General features: G+C 36.9%; 1 protein-coding gene across 1 annotated transcript in view; it reads right to left on the reverse strand.

The window, feature by feature from the left end:
- Nucleotides 1-18,185, reverse strand: part of LOC106062749 (cadherin-related family member 1-like) — a 23,882-nt gene extending 5,697 nt beyond the window's left edge. The window contains exons 1-4 of the mRNA XM_056021249.1: nucleotides 17,920-18,185; nucleotides 8,222-8,484; nucleotides 2,275-2,352; nucleotides 1,333-1,390 (exon numbers count right to left, since the gene is read on the reverse strand). Coding sequence (XP_055877224.1) covers nucleotides 1,333-1,390; nucleotides 2,275-2,352; nucleotides 8,222-8,273 — 188 coding nt within the window. The 5' untranslated portion in view covers nucleotides 8,274-8,484; nucleotides 17,920-18,185. The remainder of the gene's footprint in view (nucleotides 1-1,332; nucleotides 1,391-2,274; nucleotides 2,353-8,221; nucleotides 8,485-17,919) is intronic.
- Nucleotides 18,186-20,105: the final 1,920 nt, after the last annotated feature.

The raw sequence follows: 20,105 nt of genomic DNA on the forward strand, positions 1-20,105 counted from the left end.
AAAACAACAGAAACACCAAACAGCCAAATAATCAACACATTTCACGGATCTAGGAGAAGATGGACCTGGAGATGGAAGGTTAAGGGCGTATTGTGAAAGCCAGAGTTATCTGGAAGCTTACAGATATAAACCTTTCATCTCCATCAGAACATTCACCACCATAAGTAAATGGAATATCCGGACCACATACGAGACAGGGAAGACAGCGCAAATGACAGAGGAGATGATTAAGTTCAACCTCACCATCTTAGAAATCACCAAGTCAAGATAGATTGGCTTAGGGCAGAAGCGATTGACTTCCGTCTAACAACACACCCATTACAGTTCAAGGTAAGGTGCTGGAAGAGGCGAAAAGCTTCACCTATCTTGGCAGTATCCTAGACAACTATTGTTATGGCACGATTCACGATTAGGAATTAGTTATTTGTTTTGGAAATATGGGAAGTTTTGACTTAGTGACAATGACGTGACTAGTAAAAACAATATTAGGTTTTAGCAGAATCAGCCGATGTAAACAGACTACTTTCATGCTTATTGCATGCTCAGAGCGATAAGGTCCAATCTCATTTGTGGACCAGTTGGGGGGTATCTGGGAGGTTTTCCGTGCTGCCTTTAGGCGCTCAGCAGTAAACACAACTCTGCTCGAGTCGGGTGTCGTTCATAGGTAGCCAAACTTAGTTCAAGCGTACCGGTACTTAGCCTCTCAACCACGCTTCCCACGACTACTACTACTTGATGAAAAAAACAAACAAGCATCGTGAAGATGCTTAGAGCAAAGCAGCAACCTATTGAAGGAGATATCCTTTAGAAACATTCGCAAGCCTGCATCCAACATCACAAGACAAGCCCTCACCTGGAACCTCCAACGAAAGAAGAAGAGGATACATCGCAGAAGCAGAAATAGGTCTACATGGCGCCTAAATTTGGTAGCCCAGCAGATGTGCAAGACGTGTGAACAGTTGGTGAGACTGAATGGTGTCGTATGCCCCAGACGAGCTCATAGTGAGAGATGAAATGATGGTAAATGTACCAATGATGGCTTTAAATAGGAAGTTTGGGTTTATTAATTTAAGGTACAATTACGAGTCTGACTAATTAGCCTTAAGTTCAGTAGTCACATTGAAAATTTTTTGTTTTTCATATTCGGAGAAGAAACGGATTAAAAAAAAAACACATTTAGAGTCTAGACCTTTAATAGTATGCCTATGTTTTATATTCCTTAAAAAAATAATGACCTCTTTCTTAGCATTATGATTCCCGAGAAGTCTCATAAAATTTAATACACTACAAAAGAAAGTAAAAATTATTTAAGGGATTTTTTTTTCTCCTCACCTGAAAGTCAGCACATCATTATCAGGGTCAGTAGCATTGAACTGATAAATTAGGGAACCTGTACATGAAATGAGTTACATTTATGTTGTATTAGAAATAATAGAAACGGTTATATGTTTCTAAAGCTAGTTAGTAATAAGTTAGGTATCTAGCATAAATATAACAACACAGTGATTAGAATTGTTACATCGTGAGTAACCCTTGGGCTAGTTATTGTCTGATAGCAAATTGGAATTGGCAAATTAATTTTCTCAATCATTGCTCTTTTTTTTTTATTCTAATCTCTCCCACCACTCTTAGCTTGCTAAGCTACAACTGCCTACAACTATATCATATTAGCAAGCACTGCAATATATTATAATATATATATAGAAGAAAAAAATTAATCAATAATTATCTAGATCTTGTTTTATAAAACAAAAATATTGTCCATAGAAGTGGAATTTATGTGATACAAGTTTCTCAATTCTTGCAACACGACAGTCTGTTCTTTTGTACAGAATTGTCTGTAATGAATGTCAAACAATAAGTTCAATAAGATCAAGATCTAGATTCCACTTCTTTTTCTCTTTAGTGGAGATTTCCACAATAAACTAAGCAATGTCAAGGACGCTAAGTAGAGCTCAAAAGCTGCCAACTAAATAAAAGTTATAAACTTAAAAGAGCTTTATAATTAGATTCTGTTCTGCTACAAAGTACACATGTTTTTATTTGGGTTTTTAAACACGTATCATCAAGTCCTTTAGTTTGCACACCGGATACGCCAAAAAGCTTGCTATTTATAGGCATTCTGCCATGTTTGAAAATCTACGATAAAACAATACACTGATAAGCTCTTCACTTTTTCCTTGGTTTTGTTTTGTCTTACATGTTTGGGATCTAGATGTAAATAAGCAATACCGATGGGTAGCTCTATTTGATATTAATGATTTTAGAACTTACCTGTGGATGCATTCTCAAATACAGTAAAGTAATTATTTAAGCTGTTCACAGTTGGTGGCCTGTTGGATTGTGACTCCACTGATGACGATAGAAAATAGAAATACATTTAAACATTAGTTTAGATTTCAGTCATTGGTACATATCAACATCTTTAGCAAATGTCAGAAGTGAAGGAACGACTAGCGTCAGGCAACACAGCTTTCTATAACACACAACACATAGTTAAAAGGAAACTTAGACCAAAAGAGACAAAAACATTTCCAAAACCATCATCAGGCCTGTAGTCACATATGCAAGTGAAATCTGGACGCTGACAAAAAAAAAAACCCACAGAAAATCTATTAAAAACTTGGAAAAGAGATATCCTCAGAAAAATGTATGGTGCCATAAACCGGATGGAGGAATCGCATCAACCAAGAAATATACCAGCTCTATGAAGACCCTTCCGTAGGGACTGAAATAAAACGGAACAGGTGACGTTGGGCAGGTCACCTCGAAAGAATGCCGAGAACAGAGGAGCAAAGATTGCTCACCGGCAAAAACCAAAAGGCAGGCGCCCCAGAGACAGACCACGAGTACACTGACTTGATGACGTAGACGCAGCTAAAAGTCCGGGCACAGGATAGATGAGAATGGAGAAATGTGCTAAAGGAGACCAGGGCCTTCCATGGGCTGTAGCGCCACTGGGATGGATGGTCTCAGTCATTGTAAATCAGTTGAGCAGATTTCAAATTCAAATGTAATTGACGATATAATTAAGTAATCCTACAAAACTCTTTTGTTTATGAAAAGAAAGTATTTTTACAACTGGACAACAAAAATAATATTGTAATAACTTAAGTGAGGCAACTCAACGAGACATAGACGTTTATTTACACGACATCACAGTTACACAAAACAACATCTATCTTAGACACAATCTCTCCATATTGGCTCACTACTTGGGCGGAAATCGTTCTCTTTCTGATGTTGACATCCTTTTAGGTCTATCACAGTGCGCACCTTCTAGCACTAGTCTGGATGGCGGTGCGCATTGCAGAGTTATAACAGTATTTATAATTTAACCTTGTTAAGACGAATATTAGAATATGGAAATCGGGATCCCTCAACTCAGAAGAACATTAAGAAGTACAGAGGACAAACAAAGCCGTGAGCTTTTCAACAGATGAGCACTCATTTCACTTGAGTAACACCATTATTAAAATCAGTAAATTTAGATACTCCAAGACAGATAACTTAAAAAGGAGGGTAGCAATACCACAAAAAACACCGAACCATAAATGTAACTCAGCTGTTGGGTTTTATGACTGTGTAGTTTCTCAACATTATATTGTATTCATGGACGTGGTCTCTCTTCTCATTGTAGGCCTACTTGTTCACTTCTGCTAGCGCGAAGAACTTACTACTTGCACATTAGACATGACTCACTAAATACACTGAATCAAGACAGATGGTAGCAGACGACAAATGTATTGAGTAGAAATAACTTGGCTAATCTAGCCACAAAGGCAAGGGTACAACATACAATCGAATAATATCACAACCATAGTTACGATTTCATGTTCAGGATAAGCTTGACAATCTACATACTCCCACTAAAAAATATATCCATGTCCACAGTGGCGTAGCAAGGTACCCGTGGGCCCAGGTTCAAGAACATCTTGGTGGGCCCCCTCCAGCCAATAAGACAAATTTAGTGTGTGACAAAAATGAGTAATCTAAATGTAAAGACATTCCAATGTAAAGATCGTACCTTTTTTAAAAGAAATAAGTAATTCGAACGGATGGTTTTAAGGTCATACGATATGAATGGGTGGGTATTGTATCGTATTTGTTTCAAAATCAACCACCGCTAGAAAAGAAAACCAACAAACAAACTTCGAATGGATGGTTTTAAGGTCATGCGATGTGAATGTGTGGGCATTGGCACCGTATTGGTTTCAAAATCAACCACCGCTTGAATCCGCTGTCAGAATAATTTAAATCGGCACTCGCTGAACCTCCAAGAAAACATTAACATTTATATTTCATTTGTCCTTGACAAAAATTGTTTAGTATGGGGACTTGCGTGTCAACAACCAGTCATTCTAATATGTGCAGCATTTTGTTTTTGAAATAAATGATTCCGTCTTTTACACTACCTAGATCTGCATGTGTCTAACGTGTTGGTTCTATAATCTATGTTAGTTCTTTTCTGTTCTGAAACATATTGTTAAATCTGAGTTAGTGCTTTTGGAGATTTTGGAGAGTATGGCCTCATGACCAATCTCCCCGCTGTCTCGCGCCCCCAGCCCCACCTCCGAGGTGCTGTCGGTGATAACGTTTAGAAGCTTAACGTGTAGGACAAAAGGTTGGTTGCCACCTAAAGCTAACGAGCTCCTCCAGCCCGAGGGAGAAGGTAAACTCAGGATTCAAATCTCTGCTGCCTCCAGATAAATATGAGTTTTAGATCAAGGCATATTTGATATGAGATACAGTTTCTTTTTTTTTTTTTGTCGGCGCTATTTTAAAGACATCATTTTGTCAGCGCTACTTTGTTGTACGAAATTTTGGCATGTAACCAAATTTCAGTTATGTGTGCATCTTAAAACAAGATTAATTCTAGGCAGTGATATTTATCATTCAAGTCTTATCTTTGTTCGTCCATCCTCGGTATGAGCGTGAAAAGAAACACATAATGTTGTTGTCTCTTTGTTTAAAGCCTAAAACTATAAAATCATATATATAGGTCATGTTCACGTCGGATCTATCCAGACAAGAGTTAGCAGGCAGGATCTTTTGCTTTGATTGTAAGCTATCGCAGCAGTGCCGGATTTAAGGGAGGGCAGAATAGAGACTCTTTGAGTAGAAGACTTGAAGACCATTTTCCCTGTAAATAAACGTTTTAACGGTTTACTAAAGCGACATCCAAATCTTTCAAGGGCGTCTCAAAAGCTGTGCAGACTCGCATGTGTGTTATAACTCTTGATTGGAGCATAACAATTTATCAAATGTGAAAGCAGCCTGGGTGAAAGCATAAACAGCAGAGACTGAATTAGACATCGCTTAAGGAACTATAAAGACAGGCTTGAGCTAAATGGGGGATGGCATAAACACGGCTTGGTGTTGGACCAAATTGATGTTGGAAATCAAGTGCCAGTGCTTCTTGTGAATGAATTAGAGACAGTATTATAAGCGCACATTCTTAAAAGCATGGGATAAAACGATATTGTTAATTAATATCTATTCGTTTTAAGACACATTAGGAAGTAATATGTAAGCATGTAGTTTAAATATTGAATTATTAGTGTTAAGTTAAATTTTAATTTAGGTGATGGCCAGAGACGGTAGATCTATACGACGTAACCACTGCCTGCTACACAAGTAAATATCACACCATTACTGTGAGGACTATAGGACGTAACCACTGCCTGCTACACAAGTAAATATCACACCATTACTGTGAGGACTATAGGACGTAACCACTGCCTGCTACACAAGTAAATATCACACCATTATTGTGAGGACTATAGGACGTAACCACTGCCTGCTACACAAGTAAATATCACACCATTACTGTGAGGACTATAGGACGTAACCACTGCCTGCTACACAAGTAAATATCACACCATTACTGTGAGGACTATAGGACGTAACCACTGCCTGCTACACAAGTAAATATCACACCATTACTGTGAGGACTATAGGACGTAACCACTGCCTGCTACACAAGTAAATATCACACCATTACTGTGAGGACTATAGGACGTAACCACTGCCTGCTACACAAGTAAATATCACACCATTATTGTGAGGACTATAGGACGTAACCACTGCCTGCTACACAAGTAAATATCACACCATTACTGTGAGGACTATAGGACGTAACCACTGCCTGCTACACAAGTAAATATCACACCATTACTGTGAGGACTATAGGACGTAACCACTGCCTGCTACACAAGTAAATATCACACCATTATTGTGAGGACTATAGGACGTAACCACTGCCTGCTACACAAGTAAATATCACACCATTACTGTGAGGACTATAGGACGTAACCACTGCCTGCTACACAAGTAAATATCACACCATTACTGTGAGGACTATAGGACGTAACCACTGCCTGCTACACAAGTAAATATCACACTAGTACTCCGGGTTCAAGAACATCTTGATGGGCTCCTCTCCAGCCACTATGACAAATTTAGTATGTGCCAAAAAATGAGTAATCTAAATGTAAAGACATTCCAATGTAAAGATCGTACCTTTTTCTTAAAAAGTAATTACGCCATAACGTTTGATTCAGTTAGGACTGCATATAGGTAATAGCGTCTTAAAAGTCAATATTTTTTAAAACTTCTTAACAGAGTTAAACGACTTAAAAGTGTTTCAAATGAAATGTTCTTCCTAAGTTCTAATGTGGGCCCCAACTGGCCTTGAACCATGGGCCCAAGCGTAATGAGCTCCTTCGCGCCATGGTTGCTACGCCACAGCTGTGGGCCCCTATACTTGTGGGCCCGGGTTCATTGAACCCCTTCGCGCCATGGTTGCTACGCCACAGCTGTGGGCCCCTATACTTGTGGGCCCGGGTTCATTGAACCCCTTCGCGCCATGGATGCTACGCCACTGCATGTCCATACTCTACAAGGTCCGAGTAACAACTGAGGTTTTCACTTCATCAGTCTCAGACCGTTAGCTTTTTACTGTGCAAAAGGCGCGAGATGATCATGTGACTACAAAATCACTTCATGTCACAGTGAGTCTCAAACGAGGCTGTGGCAATAAATTGCAAATTACAATAATATAATTTACTAATTTTTTTTTATCAATATCTTTTTAAACCAATTTAGCCATATCTGTTAATACTGAAGGATTATTTTCCATTATTGGTATCTGACGTTGAATGCAGAGCTAGAGAGGAGGATCCTAGCAATGGAATTGAGATGCTACAGAAGGATCCTAGGCACCACATTCAAAGACCGCATCACAGACCAAGAAATCAGAGACAGGGTTACTGCAGCGATCGGAGCCAATGATGACCTGCTAACTATTGTAAAAAGACGAAAGCTTAAAACCTATGGCCACATTACAAGATCTACGGGGCTCGCAAAGACCTTCCTTCAGGGAACAGTGCCAGGGAAAAAGAAGAAGAGGCAGACAGAAAAAGCGATGGGAGGACAACATTAAAAAATGAACGGGCCTGCCATTGAGAGAGGTTCTAAACAAGGCAAAAAAGGGAGGAATGGAGAAAGACGGTCGAAAAGTCTTGCATGGTGCTCCAACGGTCCAACAGACTAAGGGATAGGTAAAGGTAAAAAAAAAAAAGGTATCTGACAAAATAATTAAATACCAGTAATTAATTGACTAATCGGTTCCTTTTCTGTTTCATTGATTCATGACTTGTCTGTGCCAATGAATAATTGTGCGAAGTTTCAATTTGTGGGAAAAATAAAGCGTACACACTTTTTACCAGACAGACAGATAGACAGACAGACAGGAAGACAGAGTGGGTTGATATAAGCTTTGTAAAAATACTTAGAAAGACACAAAGATAAAGCACAATTCTATGCTAGGACAAAGTAGAAATAACAATTCTTTCTTCCCTACTGTCATTAGAATATGGAATGGTTTGCCGGAATAAGACAGAAGAGCTAATGATTTATAATATAAACCTTATCTTATCGTATAAAATACAGACGTGTTGCTAGATAAATCTTGTTATGCATGTTAACCAATGACTTAAACTCTGCCATTTCATTGGCTTTCCTGGCTGGCTCAGGCAACCCATTCCACGCTCCAATAGGGCAAGGAAAGAAAATAGCATTTGTACAAATTTGTCCTAGCATATGGAACGAGGAATGAGCCTTTATCTTTGTGTCTTTTATAAGATTTCGTTATTATATTTGAAAAAAAAAGTCTATAATTAATATGTACCTAACAAGATAAATTAAAGATTGCACTTACCGCTGATGAAGAGACAGTAGCTAATCAGGAGATGTTTAGTTATGATGGCCATCGTTTCTACGAAAATTGTCTAAATAATCCAACCAAATTCGTAAAAACGCTTCGACAAGGAAGTTTTCTAACTAGGTTTAACTTGGTACAAATTTGTTATCTTTCTGTTATCCAATCAACAGCTGGCCTGATAACAATTAGATCTTAACGGTCTCATGTCCTCATTATCACATGTCGAAAGAAGTCCACAGCCTCTTCTTGAAAAACTTGGTCTGAAACAAACAGAAAAAGTGTAATACGCTGTTTACTACATTTAACGTTATAATCTGTCCGTCCGTCCGTCTGTCTGTCTGTCTGGTACAAATCTTGTACACGTTATTTCTCCAACTTCCCATTCTCGAATCAAATTGAAACTTTTCACAATTATTTATTGCACCAAGCAAAACATGATTCAATAAAAAAACATTAACGAGTTATCTAATTAAATAGTGATAATTAATTAAATTTTGTTTGATATCAAAACGGGAAATATATCTTACATTATTAAGATATATGGCTGTAAATGTGGAGCTCTTTTTTTTTAAAGTATTTTGATATTTTCATTGTTTTAAACTTTTCTATTGCGTGTTCTTCATGCCATACCATGCTCAGGGCGTAGTTGGGGTCTGGGAGAAGGTTTCCGTACTTTTATTAGTCACTCAGAAAAACCGACTCAGCTCTAGTAAGGAATCGAACTCTGGCTGAGCTGTCTTAGCAAATCGTTTGACCTGTTGTCAGCCTGTTATCTGACTGTCATACCACGGATGCTTGGATTACAGAGTATTATTTGCTTTACAATTAGGTCAGAATAATTAAATATGTATGTATTCACTCTATAAGCTATTATAATTTACACATACCTAATGTACATTTGACCTTAGTTATAACTCCAATACAGGACAATAGAAGTATAAAATATATAGTTAAAAAAAAAAAAAAAAAAAGCTTATTCTAGGTTGCATCAATTAGTTTGGATCAGTCATGTCATTAAGTTTATAATAGATCTAGACCAACAGCAATAAATCTGTGCAATTAGAAATATTTTTACAAATTGTTTTTGTTTAGCGCGATTTCATGCTTTTAGCTTTCTCGTTGCGCTATGATGCTATCGCGTATCTCTAGATCCCAACCAAACGTACAGAGTGAGTTAATAAGGTAATATAAAGTAGAAAAAAAAAAGCAAAGTTCCCTTTCAGATCTTACGATCTAAAGGGCAGATGATGTAAAGGTTATCTGTTTCTATGGCCCACTTTAACGAAGGTGTCATGAGGCCAGCACAACGACCAACAGTAATTTCGTTTCCCCAACGCCAGGTACCCATTAGAGCTGGGCGACTCAGAGGCGCCCTAAAGTTCCCGAAATTAAAAATCATTTTCCGCCAGGATTCGAACCCGGGACTCCAGGTTCGGAAGCCTAGAGATTTCGTTTTGATATAAGCTTTGTTAAATAAAAAAAAGGACACATTGACCTACATTCAGGTTTTTGTTACAGTGTACAACCGTTTCATGACGTCAGTTCGTCATCTGATTAAGCTTCTACTCAGGACAAGCTAATTCGTGAACATTATATAGAGGTCAGTGAACAATTTTTTTAAAGAAGTAGCACAAACAATTAAAGCAAAAACAAAATGAAGTCGTTTTTTTTTTTAAACAGCAAACACTATACCCCTAGAACATTCGTTTGAAAAGAATAAATGAAAAGCAGCTAATGCATTTTCGCGACATGTACATATTACATATGTACGCCGTACCGGTGCGTACCGTCACAAAAAAGCACTGTTGTATTGTTATTGTTACAGCGTTAGAGACTGATTAGGCCCGTTAGCTTGATGTGGTAAGGTATATATAATCTACTCTTACGGCTAAGGGCCCCTCACATGACGCTCGCCCAGGGCCGCCCCTGATTACTGCTAACCACGTGACATGTTTCTGTTATTTGCTTCCAGTTAGCTTGTCTTTCCAAGATTCCGAGCGGCAGATGGCAGTCACCTGCTTGTAATCAGAGTCTTTGTCTTGACCAGCCAGCAATGATTAGCATGTGAGCTGTTTGATCACTGGAGCTGGTCATCTTGTGTTGTCAACTCTGCACCAGGGGAACATCAAAAGAAAACAATTCGTTTTGGTGTCGAGCCTTGATCTGCATTATTCTGTGGCAAGGGGAGGACACTGGGGAATGGTATGCTGAGTAAGAATTCACTGCATTACCGTTACTGCTTTCCTTTTCAACAGCCGTTGTCAATTACAACAAAGAATACTTTTTCAAAAATATCAAAGAGTAATAACTTCACATTTACAGCTATATATCTCAGTACTGTAAGATTTATTTACTCTGAACCATAATCTTCAAATACAAAAACAAAATTTAATAAAATACTGAGAAAGACACAATGATAAAGGCACATGCCTCGTCCCATATGCTAGGACAAATTTGTACAAAAGCTCCTTCTTCCCTAGCGTTATTAGAGCATGGAATGGGTTGGCCTGAGCTAGCCAGGAAAACCAGTGACTTGGCGGAGTTTAGGTCATTGGTTAATAGGCATGACTAAATGCATAAATCTTAGGACGTAATCATCTTCTTTTTTTGAAGTAATAAATGTACCATATAAGATAAGAAGAAGCCAAATGTAATTAATTAACTAATTTTATACGTTTGTATTGGTTCATGCTTTCTTGAATACTTGTGCAAAGCTTGACTTTGATCCGAGAATGGGAATAGGGAGAAAACACATGTTCAAAGTTTGTACCAAAGTGACAGACTTGATATAAGCTTGGTCAAATAAAATTTGGAGAAATGTGCAAAGATTTGATTATTTTTTTAAACAGCTTTTTTTTTCATAACCTAAAACGCAACTCTTATTTATGTACAGTAAAAATAAATTATATATTTACATATTATTATTATGTTTGATCGCTAATGAATCTAACTTCCATTAGTGTCAGAAAATTGTTAAGAGTCTCGCACTAAAAACCAACCCGGGAAAAAAAAGTCTTATCTTCAGCGCCCTGAAAATATTGCACTTTGCTGATTGACGATCCCTGACGTTGTTATTGATAACATACTAAATGTGGGTTATGGTACATTAGTCACATACCTGGGCCTGACTATCTCAATATGTAAAAACAATAGACCTATGACCCGGCACGTTTGACAACAGAGATAATTCTAAGAACTTTATCTTTACAAACCAAGATGTGCAAGTAATGGTTAAAGTAGCAACACTAAAGCTGACAAGAGACTAACGCTAATACAGAGGCAGCAACGAGGTCACCAGAAGATGGAGATTTTATTAGATTCATATTGATGAAACTATCAATAAATCAAACAATGCATTAGAATTTATTTATTTTTAATTCTATAAAGAACATTAAAATAAAATGTTATTTAACCTTTTGACCCCCTTTGGGGGTCGATTGACGATTTGCCAGGGGTCACCTAAGACCCTCGAAAATATGGATTGTTTTTGTCTTTTCTTCTACTGCTGTGTGTGTTTGAGGGTGGGGGTCGCGGCAAAGTGAGGGATTGTAAAAAGGGGTCGCTGAGCTTAAAAGGTTGAGAACCGCTGGATTAGGTGAACACAGCACCTCTTTGACGGAAGTCAAGTGACGATGATAAAGGTGATGATGATACTATTGCAGGGTGATACTATTTAAGGAGGTCAAATAACAAGGAGCGTCGGGGTATTGAAGAACGGAATTCGTTTTTGAGAAAGAGGATTACAATTTGAAAACAACATTGTGCCAAGAATGAGCTACAATGACTTATTAGGGATGCTTCCTTCCAACTGATGTTGAGAAGTAAGTTATGTTTCCCTTTCAGACCTTGCGATCTATAGGGCAGATGATGACCTTCTAACTAATGATCCATGACGAAAAAAAAAAAAAAAAAAAAGGTTTTAACAGAAAGTGTACTTAAAAGTTTGTTTTGGGTCTCATCGTATAATATACTATAAATTCTTAACTCGTATCTAGATCTAGATTCTATTGACTTTGTATAGACTAGGAGAAAGGTAAATGGATTGAAACAAGGTGTGTGGAAGTAGGTTGAAGTCTTGATCTTAAAATATATAAGAGGGAAGTTATTTATCGGAAACCTTCAAACGTCATCAACATTGTTCCTCTACAAGAGACCAGCAGGCCTAGGGTCCTGTTGGTAATTATAGATATGTAAGATAAATTTACAGAATGCGTGTGTATGTGTTTCGTCAACTACCTTACATAGTTTAAGAAAATGTAGGCCTACCTAAGAAATCCATAGAGAACTGTTTACTGAGTACTTAGTCACCACCAAAGATAAAACTTTTGAATGCACTGTTGTTCTAACAAGTCAATGACTTCATTTTCTGAGTCTGAAAAGTAGAAGACGTGGAATCCCAAACGGAATTCACCAAAGACGCAGAATCAGAATCGATCGAACATATAAAATTAATTATGATCGAGCATCGATTTCTCAAGGCACAATTGTAGCTGGTGAAGTTACTACATGAATTGAGGGCGAAAGGATTGTTTACTGATGAGGAACATTCGTTGGGCTCCATTTTAAAGTATTGATATTAGCTTTGATTTAAGTTAGATTTGAAGTAGCGATAGCAAATTTTGATTTGAGTTAGATTTGGATTTATATAGGTGGGTGCTTTGACTGCATTGGAAGTGGACAAATATGAAGGCCGCTACTGGGTTTGTGTAGTCACGTGAGACTGAAACACTGCACTCATCCTTAAACTTCTGAATCGAAGGCGTTGGCATTATTAATATATAGGATTTCATTTGAATTGGATTTTGAAGTAATGATATAGAATTTGATTTGAGTTCGATTTTGAATCAAATGTACTTGTTCTACTGCCCCGAATATCTGTCAGATTAGTATCACCCACTAACATTCACCCATTCTTAAATATTAACTGGATTAGACCTGCACTCTCTTCTAGTGAGTTGTAGACATCAAGCCAATGATATGTTTTTTTTTACAAAGCTAATGTCAACTCACTGTCTGTCTGGTACAAAGTTTGAACATGTTTTTTTCCCATTTCCCATTCTCAGATCAAGTTAAAACTTTGCACAGTTACTCATTGAACCTGACAAGATATGAATCAATAAAAAAATCATACAATTAGCAAATTAATTGTTGGTGATTAATTATTTTGTTTGATATCGAAATAAGGGAATAAATACTACTTAATAAGAGATGTGGATGTATATATGGATTTAATCCCATTATTACGTTATGGCACTTTTTTTCTCCCACTTCCCAGTCTCGGACCAAGTTGAAATTTTTATAATTATTTATAGTAGATGACATACAGGAATCAATCCAAAAATCAACCAATAAGTTAATCATTTAGTACTAGTTAATTATTTTTGTCTAAGATTACAGAAAGGCAGCTAAACCCTGTCATTTTCAGATAAATGGCAGTAATTAGCGGTTCTTTCGCTTAGAATAGCTTTGATTTTCAAATGTATTCTTTTTTTCTATTGCTTGTTTTAAAGCTCAAAATTGCAGGAAAATACTTAGTGATCTCTGCAAAGGGAGCTAACAGCTTTCCCCAAAGTGGCCTAAACCCTCAGGTCGGACAAGAGTAGTAGGACCTATTATTAGTAACAATTTATTACTATATTATTATTACAATACTACTAGTAGCCTGTTTGTTACTAAACTGTTGTATAGAGCGAAACTCTGATTCAGTCTCAAAATATATCAATGACAAAAATGTTTGAGTCAAACCGAGGACTCGCCTTTAGGCATCAAACAATAAAAAATTGTTTCGTTAAAGTCGATGGTGTTTACATTTTTAATAAAGGCAGGATGTCGTTAGGGGCTAGCAAAAGATAACCCCACGAGATTGCGTGCAAGGAAAGAAAGAAGGGGAGATAAAGAGTGAGGCGGAGGAGAGTGAGTGAACTTAGTAGGATTGATTTTATTGACTTAAGGCTAGCTGTTACATGCTATTCACACACAAATACACACACACACACACACCATAATATATTTAAACAATGGAGGGAGTTGATATCATGTTTTCCCACAGAACCTAATCTCCAGACACAGTATATTGACGTTATTCAAACATGCACACAATATATCGGCAGTGTAGAAACAAGGCTAACATATGTAGAGTCATGAAAGCAAGTGTGTCTAATAGTAGGGGAAGGTGGGGTGAAATGTCACAAGGGTAAGTTGTCACAAACACTATATCGATATAATGTGATGCGCTATCAAAAATGTGAAACTACAGCTGAGATGTTTACGGAAACATTTACAAATAGTTATAAAATGAAGTCGATACCTTTTCGCATTTTAAAATTATCACGATTCATTGTTTTTGACTGTTCGGAAAGTGGAATTTTATTTTTGTGTAATTTTGTTGAAAAACACTTATAATTTTGAGATGATTGTCTAACATTACACTGTTTCATATCTCTGTGTATTAGTTACACATTGAAATTAGTTTTTTTCAAAAAGCTCGACCCAATAAAATGTTATTAAAATAAATGTTCTGAAAATTGTTGTGGGGCAAGTTGTCACACAGGTTGGGGTAATTTGTCACAGTTGTGACAACTTGCCCCAATGAAGATTAAGCATTTTAAAAACAAATTTTAATATTAATATTTCTTTATTAATAATTATTTGTTTTATTGATTCCTTTTTATGGTGATACCTAATAGATACCTAAATAGTATTAAGCGACTTTCTCTTTAAATAATGCTATTTACAAAGGTTATGCCAGCATCAACATACAGAAAAGATGTTCTCCTAGCGCAACATTTATTTTAGGAAAGAAGTTACCTAGTCCTACTATTTAGATAGGTTGGAAGTGGGTGCATTGCTGGAAGAAGTGAACAGATATTTTACAAATATTATATAGAAAAAAATAAACATTATTTTGAAGAAAAACCTACAGCTTTTCTTGTTAGGTCCAAAACTTTTTAGAACCTTCACATATATATCATTATTTCACGACGGCCAGTCAAGGAAACTACTACAAGAACAAAGTCTTGACTTAATATGCTATTTCTTTTAGACATAGCAAGATATGGTGATTTTTTAAATGTGTGACATTTAACCCCATGCCTGTGTCAACTTACCCCGGTGTGGGGCAAATTGTCACAACCTCAACCCAGCCACTTTTTTGTTGTATAACTTTGATAAATAAAGAGATAAAGTTTATTTCTTTTACTCTAATTGTTGTCTGAATGTTTAAGTTACAGCATGTTAAGTTTGGTGAGAATCAATGAATTCTAAATATGTTTAAAACATCAAAATCTGAAAACTGTGACAACTAGCCCCACCTTCCCCTAAATAAAGGAATGTCTTTATCCATAGATTAAAGTAAAGTTCAGTATTTCACGTACTGTCGTACATACGCTGACCCATATAGTTTGCCACACCTAACGCAGATAGTTGGTCGATTTGTTTTTTTATTTAGCTACTATAATTTATAAAATGTAGACAATTATATTATGACAAGCAGTGTTAGGGGTCGGCAAGTGGGTAACTGCCCAAGGCCCCGCCCCAAAGCGAACCCGCAAAAGCAGAAATTATCTTGTTTGTTGATTTTTACAAGCGAATTGTTTCTGAATTCTTTAGTTAGTTGATTGCAGGCCAGTAAATAAATATTAGAGGAATCGGTACAAAATCATTCAAGCAAAATCCTATTTGCAGAACAAGTACATAGTCAAACGGCCAATAGTAAAGTAGCAACGAAAGGTATTATATTTTGTAGCAGTAATGGCTACAGCAAGTACATAGTCAAACGGCCAATAGTAAAGTAGCAACGAAAAAGTATCATGTTTTGTAGCAGTAATGGCTACAGCAAGTACATAGTCAAACGGCCATTAGTAAAGTACCAACGAAAGGTATCATGTTTTGTAGCAGTAATGGCTACAGCAAGTACATAGTCAAACGGCCATTAGTAAAGTACCAACGAAAGGTATCATGTTTTGTAGCAGTAATGGCTACAGCAAGTACATAGTCAAACGGCCAATAGTAAAGTAGCAACGAAAAAGTATTATGTTTTGTAGCAGTAATGGCTACATCAGTGGAGGCGGGCGTTAACGTTTACGGCTCATAGGGCCGCGTATGACCGTGAAGGTCATAGAAGGCCTGAACACTGACCTGCAACGTCGCAACCTGTGGGCAGCAGAGACCAATAGGTTTAGAGTTGGCTGGACTCAAAAATTAAAATGTAAATCTTCACCCAGGTTTGGAAGCCAAACGCTTAACCACTCAGATATCGGCTTACCAATACATTCAATTGGAAGTTGTTACTCTACATTCCCATGTCAAATGTCAAAGTTCGGCTTACCAATAAATTCAATTGGAAGTTGTTACTCTACATTCCCATGTCAAAGGTCAAAGTTCGGCTTACAAATAAATTCAATTGGAAGTTGTTACTCTACATTCCCGTGTCAAGGGTCAAAGTTCGGCTTACAAATAAATTCAATTGGAAGTTGTTACTCTACATTCCCATGTCAAAGGTCAAAGTCTTCGAGTCCATTGGTTAAGCGTCACGACGCTGTGTACATCCCAACAGTGACTTATACATTTCGCAAACAAAAGAGAGGAATTGTAGCTGGTGTTTAATGGTTCAATTCTATACTTGCCTCTAAATTTCTAGTTTTCCTATAATTATAAAGAATAGGGAGTATAATGAAGTAGGATGCGCGGTGGCTGAGTGGTTAAGCGCTTGGCTTCCGAACCGGGAGTCCAGGGCTCGAATCCTGGCGAAGACTGGGATTGTTACTTTCGGTATCTTTAGGGTGTCTCTGAGTCCACCCAACTCTAATGGATACCTGACTTTGGTTGTGGAAAATAAAGTCGTTGTGCTGGTCACATGACACCCTAGTTAACCGTGGGCCACAGAAACAGATGACCTATACATCATCTGCCCCATAGATCACAAGGTCTGAAAGAGGAACTTTAGTTTTAAGAAAATTCTAAACAATGTTCCTTGATTGTATCATCTGAATGTTCCAAATACTTCTACTTCTCGTCTTATTCTTTTTTTAAACTTAAAACCATGAAGAGGGAGTAATCGTTTGAATCAATTTCAGTAATATATGGCAGATACCTGAATATAGTTAATTACTTTAAATAATTTATAATGTACATTAACTAATGAACATCTAATGTGGACAGATAAAATTGTCGGAATCTTTTTTTTTCTAAAGAGATCCAGTTTAGCCTAGGCTTCATGTAGTATTGTATCCTGTAAATGTATTAGGTCCGTTGTAGATAAAAGACAAATATGTAGACCTGTGTTCTAACAGTGAAAGATACATAAAGTAAAAGTATTCACCAGATACTCAGCATACATCAATAGATACTCAGAATACATCAGCAGTTATTCGTTATTCACCACCAGTGTCTCAGCATTCACCACCAGATACTCAGTATTCACAAACAGATACTCAGCTACACCAGCAGACATTCAGTATTCACCACCAGATTCTCAGCACCACCAGGTATTCAGTTATTCAGTATTCACCTAATGATACTCAGTATTCACCACTCGATTCTCAGTATTCACCACCAAAGTCTTAGCATTAACATTAACCACCATATACTCAGTATTCACCACCATTTACTCAGTATTCACCACCAGATATCCAACATGCACCTCCGCATACTCTGGAAACAAGAAAAGCAAAAGTTGGATTGAAAGCAAAACTTACCCAAAGACCAAATAAAAAGGCCTCAACGTAAACTTGTAGACTAGATCTAGAAGAAAACTAAGAGAAAAAGAAAACAAAAGTTGACACACTAAAAGGTCAGCATAAGTCCGATATGGAATAGGAAGAAAACAAAATATTTGAAGAGTTTCTTATTTGAATTCAAGTCCAGGTGCGCGGAGACACACAGTCGAGTACACACATACGCCGCAGTTCATTAGCGGCCCGGGTCACTAAACGGATCTGATAGCAGACGGGAGAAATTTCGGATTGAAGAATCGAATGCTGGCCTTTGTTTCAGATAATTTGATACTCGATTCCGACGATGTTGTCCCAGCAAATGGCTGCCGATTCAGCGAATTTCTGTACAAAAAAAAAAAGTCACTTTTTTAAGTTGTTGGAATTTAAATAATTACAATTATTAAATAGTACTATCTGAAAAACAGAAGAAACTATTCGTAGATACATTCAATACATTAATAATGTGTTAATGGGCATAGATAGTCTTTTAAAACTCATCACGTTTTGCATAGTGCATCTGAAGTAGATTTAAATACGTGGAATGTTTGGCTATGTTGCAAAAACCACTTGGCTGGATCGAAATAATGTCAAAAAATTAAAGTCCTAACATATCATTTCCTTTTAAATAATTGTTATAACATTTAAATTTACTATACCTATCGTCCTACGGGTTTTCCAATTTAGGGTTGACTCGCGCACATGAAAGCATAATTTTCTTGTTAGTAATTTATTGTAGTTGGCAACTCTTTTAATTTCTGTCAATTTCCTAGCGTCAGCTAAACACAATTATGCAGTCAGTAATGACCGTTAACCAGTAGATCCAAAAAAAAAAAAAACGTTGGATGACCTCAAATAGTCTTAATATTTCATTGAAGTGCTGAATTTTATTGTAGGTTGAATGATTTAAAACTCATATTTGTTTGTTGGTAATCAATATCATATCATAGAGGTACACGTATCGCTTATCTAGTAGGACCTATTATTGCACTAGACTACGATCTATCTGGAGCATTTGTTGTTGCTAATTGAAAAAAGTAAGCTTAGTTCGACTGAAGTCAAACATTAAATGAACTAACACTAGCGAGGTTAATGAACTAGTCAAGACAAATATTTTCACAACGTTACGCCTTGTTCCCAGGGATGGTTCTACCTATAGGCAACATGGGCTATAGCCCAGGACCCCCACTTGTTTTGGGGGGGGGGGGGCACAAATATTGCTTTGAAGAAAAAGCTAATAAACAAGGGATTGAAAAGTTTAGAGCCTTATCATGTCTAAATCCGGTCCTACTTTTTCCCTAATCCATCGTTTTAAAGGACATAAAGTTCCTTCCAATTTCACTGTTTCCAAAACATCCTCCCTCCCTCCCTCCCCCCCCCCTTTCCCTAACGTTGTCGTCTGGTCTGTTATACGTAACAAGGGCTTTTCCAAAAGTCCAAAAATAGAGGAGAAGGGTGTGCCCAGGCCAAGCCTTTCCTCTTCTGCATATGTATAAAGGAGCGTATTAAATGTTTTATTAATTTTGCTTTCTGTTTATTTCACTTGACCGTGCGAACGCAGTTTCGACCTACATATTTTGCTTCGCCTCATGCAGACAAAGCCGTTGTCCGGAGGAGGGTTATTTTCTTTTCGTCGTCTATGCCCGTCTTTGGCAAGCTTTTTCTTTTTGGTTTTAAATGTATGTCCCGCAGGCATGCGACGTATTGGCGCAGCCGTTTTGGTGCGTGACGTTTTGGCGTTGGATGTTATGACCCCTGAGGTCCTGATGATAATAAAAAAAAAAATATGCAGAGCATTTTTCACTCCACTTCACAATGGTGTATATATATGATAGGCCTATATTCACCCCCCGCACACAAAAATAATAAATTAATAAATTGTAATAAAGGTTTTGACCATTTCATGACTAAATGTCGCAAACTATGATAGGTCCACGATGTGACCACCATATTTACATATTTTCCTACTGAAAATTATAGACAAGGTGTGCGAAATATACATTAATAGAATGTCTCTTTCTTCATTTTAATTTTTAGCTGGAGATGTCATGGATGTATTAAACTTTGACTTATATATATATATATATATATATATATATATATATATATATATATATATATATATATATATATATATATATATATATATATATATATAATATATAAGTCTA

The sequence above is a fragment of the Biomphalaria glabrata genome, chromosome 2, assembly GCF_947242115.1.
Source record: "Biomphalaria glabrata chromosome 2, xgBioGlab47.1, whole genome shotgun sequence".
Lineage (NCBI taxonomy): Eukaryota > Metazoa > Mollusca > Gastropoda > Planorbidae > Biomphalaria > Biomphalaria glabrata.